Source organism: Choristoneura fumiferana, chromosome 11, assembly GCF_025370935.1.
Source record: "Choristoneura fumiferana chromosome 11, NRCan_CFum_1, whole genome shotgun sequence".
NCBI lineage: Eukaryota > Metazoa > Arthropoda > Insecta > Lepidoptera > Tortricidae > Choristoneura > Choristoneura fumiferana.
The window spans coordinates 17,989,293-17,997,036 of NC_133482.1; the positions used below are offsets into that span (position 1 = coordinate 17,989,293).

At 43.7% G+C, this 7,744-nt stretch overlaps 1 protein-coding gene across 1 annotated transcript; it reads right to left on the minus strand.

Annotated features, from left to right (window-relative positions):
- Nucleotides 1-493: 493 nt before the first annotated feature.
- On the minus strand, nucleotides 494-6,747 carry LOC141432905 (uncharacterized). The gene is made up of 2 exons (XM_074094735.1): nucleotides 6,507-6,747; nucleotides 494-4,018 (listed from the first exon to the last, which is right to left on the minus strand). The coding sequence occupies exons 1-2, from the start codon at nucleotides 6,608-6,610 to the stop codon at nucleotides 1,771-1,773; spliced, it is 2,352 nt and encodes a 783-aa protein (XP_073950836.1). The 5' UTR covers nucleotides 6,611-6,747; the 3' UTR covers nucleotides 494-1,770.
- Between the last annotated feature and the right edge of the window lie 997 nt (nucleotides 6,748-7,744).

Sequence of the window (7,744 nt, forward strand, 5' to 3'; positions counted from 1 at the left end):
TAGAACACCCCACTTTTTGTTAGTCGGGGGTTTAAATGATACAAATGCTTTTAATTTTCTGATTTTGTTAAATCAATCAAGTATTACAAAGAGATTTCGATGTTTTGAAATTTCATCTAAATCGGTTCAGCGGTTTAGACGTGATTGAGTAACAAAAATCCAAACATCTTCACAAACTTTCACATTTATAATATTAGTAGGATTTGTATTAACCCCCGACGCAAAGAGGGGTGTTGTAAGTTTACCGCTTTGTGTGTCCGCGTTTGTTTATTAAAATTGGTTCATCTGTTTTTGAGATATTGAACTTTGAAGTGACAATGTCGGGGTTTCAACTTTTTGTTGGCTAGGTTATTGGGACTTGAGGTGAGACAGTGAAGGTGTTCACCGTTCAATCGATCAATAATCAATTCAACCGATCAACCGTCGATCATAATTTAGGTGAATGGCGACTGTACTGTACACCTTACCGCTGTGGGTAAATGAAACTCGAGTAGATTGCTTTATTGTAGTCTTTTATTTAACTTCTTTCTTCATAGGTGCGTTATAAAATAGGAAATGACAACGACTGTCTACAATCAGTCTTAAAACAAAGTCTTACTCGTTTCAATTAAAAAACTTCAACATTACTTTTACTCCATTTATTTTAACATATGAAACTTAACGGTAAAATTTGTACACTTTTTTTAATGAAACCACTGAACTGTTTAAAATTATTGTGTGAACTTCTACGATAAAAACATAATAAATAACGCTAATAAATGCACATGTAGGTATTTTTAGTGTGTAGTAGTGTTCGAAGTATCGAGAAACGTGTATTACAATTTTACCGTTAATTCAAACCTTAAATTAAACGGAGTATAGTATGAATGAAAAATAAGAAGGTATTTTTTTATTAATAAACATACCCTACTTTAATGACACCATTAATGACCTTAACATATACTTGGCATTTTTGTGAGTGACTTTACAATATAGACACATAGACCGCGGCTAATTTAAAACAAATGAGTGTGACCAAAGTGTGACACTGATTAAGCGATGTTGATACTTAAATATTACTTAAATTTTCCAGATATTAAATTATACTCGGGACTCCTCAAGCTGCATAAAAATTCATGTAGTAATGTGTGAAAGTTGATGTTGCACTTTAGGAGCCCCTTGGTAAATTTGATGACCTTTGTCAGTGCCCATTTACGTACCTACAGTCCAGACGCATCAATTTTTGGACCATTTTGGCGTTGAATATAATCTTCTAACATTTTAATTCTAACTTAATCTTATAACATTTGCATTTTAAGGATGGTAGGTAGGAGGCTGAATTAAATAAAAAATGATTTATTTATTTCTTATAGCACAAGTATCAAAATTATTTCAGCCGGGCTAGAATGACAATATGACAATTTTGACAGTCTTAAAAATGATACCAGAAAAAAGTTTCGTAAAAAATACGTGGACAGCATTCGCTGGGCAGAGTCTATGTGTGTATATACTTATCCTAATAATAAGATTAAGTGCGGGTAATTAGAAAACCACGCGTCGCTAGTGATACCATACACCATTATAAACTCGTTACCACGGTCGTTCTCATAGTTGTGACGTGGCCAAAACGTCGAGGTATAATCCGCGGCACGAAAGTAACGCCTACGCAGAAGTCGATTCAAGGCGAAGCGTTAAAAAGAAGGATATCATAAGAGTAAAATATTCAAAAATGGCAACAAGAAATGAACATTCTAGGTAGGTAAACTTTTATAACACAAAGATAATAAACAGTCATTTCTCATCGTCATCATCTTCATCATCATCATCATCATCACTAAAGTCGACAATCTCCCTGAGCAACGAGAACTCGGCATCGGGCCCTGTCGCGAATCGAGCGTTATTAAATTCGAGCAAGGTGTGTATGTTGTAACGGCAGAACATGATTTTCAGCTGGCGCATGGGGAAGCACGCGCAGGGCGCCTCGAAACACTGGCCCTTCATAAGCTTCAGCAGCGACTCCACCAGGCCCGCCTTTACGCAGATCAGATCCGCGAAGTGGGTGTGAAACTTCCTCGTCATGAGTCTCGTGTAGAGCAGCAGGTCCCTCGGCAGGCTCTCGCTGCGGCAGAAGGCGGCGGCCGGCGCGCAGCCGGGGTGCAGCGCCAGGCACCGCGCCAGCAGCTGCCGCACTAGCAGCCGCCCGCGCCGGCGCCCGCGCATGGCCCGCACCAGCGCCGCCCACTGCGCCGGAGGCAGCGCCGGCCGCACCGCCGCCGGCCGACCCGGCCACACGTCCCGCATCGCACTCGCCTTGTTCAGGAACTCCTCGAACCGGCCGTCTTCCCGCGACGCGAAAGACTTCATGGCGTTGAATGCGAAACTGCGCTCGAACGCGGTCAACATCTGCTGGCCCGTCGGGGATTCGCGTCCGCAACGCGCGCGCAGGCGGTCGAACAACTCGTGCAGCGGGTCGTTGTTGAGCGCGGCCATGGGCCACATGGAGCCGTCCACGCGCGCGCGCTCCGCCAGCGCCAGCGCGCCGCACGCGCCCGCCCGCAGCGCCGCCAGCAGCCCCGGGTCCGGCAGCACCTCCCCGGTCTCCTTGCTCGCCAGAGACATCCTGTTGAGATGCCGGATGATACCCCTCAGCGACTTGACGTCGCCGACGTACGCGTCGACCCCTCCGCCCAGCTCCTTGCGCATGATGTCGGCCAGGTCGGCGACGGTCCTCGCGAGGCGCGCGGTCCCTCGCGCGGCGGCGTGGCCCAGCAGGCCCAGCCCGGCGGCGGCGCTGATCGCATCCGCCGCGGGACGCGCGAGCACCTCCGCGGCCAGGCGGGCGCGCCGCCCCGTGTCCGCCTCTTCCGGCGGGTTCAGGTGGTCGTCCGTCAGCCCGGTCGGCAGCGGATGCTCGGTGTTTTTGTTGTACTCGTGCAGCTCCTCGATGACCTCCCACGACGCCGTCTGATCTTCGAATTTGATATTGTACTTCATGAGATGGTCCCGCAGGCTGATCGTCATCTGCGTGTGGTCATAAAAGCAGTAGACCTTCTCGCCGTCCGCCATGAAATATGGCTTCTCGGCCGTCACGGTCGGTCCGGTCGGAACGAAGCCGTCATCGAAGTCGGTGACGAGCGCGTGAACTTTGAGGCCCATGTCGAACAGTTGGGAGACGACGTGATCGATCCAGAGGCGCACCTCCACGGGATTCGGCCGGACCGGCAGCAGGCGGCAGGCGAGCGGCTGGCGCCAGGGCCGGTGCAGGCCACGCGCCAGCAGCACGGCGGCGTATCTCGCGGGGCGCGGGAGACGGCCGGCCGCCAGCCCCAGCACGCGGTCGAGACGCGCGTTGTAGGTGAGGGCGTGCCGCAGCGGCGCGCGCGCCACGCACAGGACGCACGCGCGCGCAGCCGGCGCCGCGCCTGAGAAGCGCGCGCTAAGCAACTGCGTCCACATCGGGTTCACGTCCCCCCGCAGCGGCTGGAACAGCCTCCTGATATGAACCATCGACGGCAGACCGAGGGGCTTCACCATCAGCTTGTACGTGTTAGGGAAGGATTGATACAGTTTCAGACCGAAAAGCGACAGGTTCTCGTCGAATTCTTCACCCCGAGCTTGGGCCTGGAGGAGTACTTTAGATTCGATATAACTCGCGAGTTCCGGCTCGAGATGCGCCTTACTCAACTCTAGGAGTTTAGTCAGGTCCGCCAGCCACCCCGTAGTCGCAGTCGAAGCCTCGTCCTCCGTTAGTCGCTCGCGTTTGATAGGATCGTCTGGCCCGTCGGGGGGAGAGCCGTTGCCGGGTTCTGCTCCTCCGTGAGTGCGTTTTTGCGTGACGGAGTGGAGGGGAGCAGGTCTCGGCGGGGCAGCCGAGTAGGGCGGGTCGCCCGGCTGCGGCAGGTTCAGCGTGGGCACGGCCGCTCTCACCAGCCGCTTCCCGCCATTGTAGAATAAGTGCTTCTCGAAGTGCCTCTCGCAAACAAACAGCCAGGTGGACTTGACTGATTTCTTTCCTATCGCATCGAGCCACAATTTGGCCCTAGAAAAAGAGAAACTGTTATATACTTTTTACAAGCTTTTATTTAGTTTCACCTGTCCCGTTGTCTGTCTGTCTGTAATCACATTTTGCAATGTTTGACCAACTTCCAGTAGTCAGATTGACAGCAATTTAGAATACTTATGTAAATCGCGTGACAATACAATAATCTAGTAGTGACATCCTGGTAGTCCAGCCAGGATCGTCTCTGCAGGACGGAGTTCTTCAACGGTTAATAGCATGGACTTGAAATTTGGAATGCAAATATAGTTTGGGTGACAATGCAACTACAGTGAACAAAAAGTACAGTCAGCAAAAAAAGCTTGTTTTTTTTATTGTTGGGTTATTTTTTGTAAAAGGCATAGCGCTCACGCTGCCGCTGGGATGACCATTTGTGTTGACCGTGACCCATGGGTACCATAGGATACCATAGGATAGTTTTTATTGTGTATAATCTAAAAAATACAACACAAAACACTATACAATCTACACTAGTATATACTATACCTACTAAACAATCTAATTTAATATAATATAATATAGGTAATTGAGAGATGCATTGTATTTTCATGCGATGGCCAAGTCTTTATTTAAAACATAAAAGATTTTTAATATTGAAGTGGTCACTATAAGGTGTTGTTAGTTTAGCCAATTACGTAATAACTTAAGACAGAAGGACCCTTAAGTAAGGACTGAATAAATTAACCGACTTGGTAAGTATTATATGGATCTCACAACTTTTTACGGTAGAAGAGACTTGGTTTTTTTACAAGTTAATACTTATTTAACGTTTCCAAAATATGTACCACAGACTGTTATTCCGACATAACAAGGCCGTGATAAGTGATAACATATTTTTGAGTGGTTCGAATAATTATATATTATTGAAATTGACTGTACTACATATTTGAATGTAAACGAATAAAATATTTTTTAATAGATACTCTAAAACTAAACATAATTAAGTATAACAATTATCTCACTTTTTTTAAAGAAAGCTATATCATCAACTAGCTTTTACCCGCGACTTCGTGCGCGTAGACAACATTAAGTAATAAAAATATTGATTTTTTAAAAGAAGGTGATATAACAGTTTTTTTTTTCTAAAAACCCAATTGACCTGCCTACAACAAAACAACAAAACTATTATACAACAAATAAATATAATTTATCCTGAGAAAGTATAAATTTCCCGCGGGATACAACTAAGTCTGTATAAAAAAACACTAATAGACGTTCCTGACAGTGAATAAATGAATATGAATTCAAATATGACTATAGTAATTGGCTCAGGCTACTATTCTCCGGGAAAATGCAAAATTCCCGCGGGATAGAAGTTAGTAAATAATAACTTCGGGGCCGATTCTAAAAATTCTTTCAGCAGTAAAAAGTTTTACCTATACTATGCCTGATTGACAAAGGCTAATTTTTCTAGGCAAAATGCAAAATTCCCGAGGGATAAAAGTAAATAAGTGGATCGACCGAGCAAAATCATTTTTGCCTTGAGAAAGTGTAAAGTTCCCGTAGGACAGAAATGACTATTTTAACCCCATTTTTTTTTTTATTGTTAATCAGCAGGGATACTACTACGAAACTCGAAATTCGTGTCGTGCGGTCCCTCTGACACTTATACTATTTAATACGAGAGCGAGAGGGACGGTACGATACGAACTTCGAGTTTCGTAGTAGCCCTGCAGAGTCTAGCTTTCTATTAGTGTTTTTTTTCCCCGAGCCCCGAAGTTGAATTCAGTTTTTTCTATCCCATGGGAATTTTGTAATTTCCCGAAGAAAAAGTAGCCTTTGTCATTGGGAGATAGTCATATCACATAATATAATGTAAGATTTTTTTAAATCAGCTCCGAAATTGAATTAATTTATTTCTATCCCGAGGGAATTTTGCATTATCCCGGATATAAGTAACCTATGTCAATCAAGGATAGTGTAGCTTACTAGCGGTGAAAGAATTTTTAAAATCGGCTTAATAGTTTCAGAGATTCGACTAAATATACAAACAAAGAAACGAAAAAAGTTTAGATATTTCCCTATCACGTGGGAATTTCGAAAAATCGTTCCTCAGTGCACCTCTACCTCTACAACACCAGTAGTTTAGGCTGTGCGTTGTCTGTCAGTAAGTCAGTCACGGTACTGTTTTATAGGTATTCGATTCGCACTCCCAGACCAACACCGCATAACTCAAAATAATACATCATTTTAATTTAGACTTAAATCAAATTTATCGAAACTAAATTAAAATGGTGTATTATTTTCAGTTGATGCGGTGTTGGTCTGGGAGTGCGAATAGACATGGTAGGTTACTTTCTATCCCGGCAAAATGCAGTTCCGCGACGCAGAAACTCGCGGGCAGCAACTAGTGCCAAATAAATTGAGTCGCTCGTCTATTATGTGTGGCGTCGCCGGTCGCCGGCCGACTGAGCGTTCGTCCTTGAGCGGCGAGCGCGTGGCATTTTACAACGCGAATAAACATAATTACCTATCCTTGTTCTTTGGCAATAGGAAATAGGACACGCTGAATCCATATTCGGGTCTAAGTATGCTGTTGCAGCAGGTGTGTACAGCGCACTTCTTATTGTTCATCACGGCGTTCTCCCTCGCAGCAAGCGTCCGCGCGGGGTGGCAGCGCGGCCTGACTGACGAGCTCGCGCGCTATTGGCTTATCTCATCCTTTTTGTGCGCGCGGTCGCCATCTTGTTTTAGTGTAAAGCCGGGTTTAGACTTGCTAGAGAAATCGTGCAAGTTATATTACATTGCGAGGCCGTAAAGCGAATGAGTTTGCAGTGGTCAATCGAGCGCCGCAATGTAATGCAACTTGCACGATGTTTCTTGCGAGTCTAAACTCTGCTTTAAGCCCAGTAGGGCTGCTAGAGAAATCGTGAAATGAAATGAAATATTTATTTGTTCACAATGAACATAATATGGTCAAATTAAATTTAAATATAAGTAATGTAATTGTATTTGTTTCGTATTGTATTTTGTCATAATGGGATCATTGCCTGAATAAACAAATTTACTATTATTATATAGGTGCAATTATAATACTTTTAGTGTAAGTTTATAAATAACTTTTCAATTCTTATTTCTTAAAATTTTACTTAAGTCTCTGCATATAAGTGAAGACTAAAGCTCTTTTATTGTCTTGTAATCATAGTAGGTTTTTTTGTTATAGTTACTTATAATGGAAAAGCAAAAACTACTTCGGGTGTTGTAAGCTTTTTAGGCGGCAGGTAATTGATAGCATGATAACATCATAACGGGCCGTATGCCTGTTCAAATAACACCGATTCAATTATATAAAAAAAACATAATAAACTGCCGATACCTAACTGTTGTTGTGAAGGACTTTTTTTATAGGCATCGGAAATTACATGTGTTCAATATATCAAGGCTATAAAAACATATACATCATTTTCATCTCCTCCTCTTCCGAAAGTTTAATTTTCATGGTAGCTAGCTGGGTGGTAAATTGCGTTTTCATCCGTATGGAAACAAGAAATGATCTTTATTCGTCACGAACATATTCCATCACTTTCTTAGTTAGGTTAGGTTAAAAGATATGGAGTCATTCTTAGTAAAGAAAGATATGGCTTAAACTATGAATAATTATCGTTAGTAATATAGTTAAAAACTATCTTTTGTGATTATAGAATTTAAGTTTTGCCATAAGTATAGAGCTAATAGCTTGTAATGAACCAACTCGATTATGACTAGTGA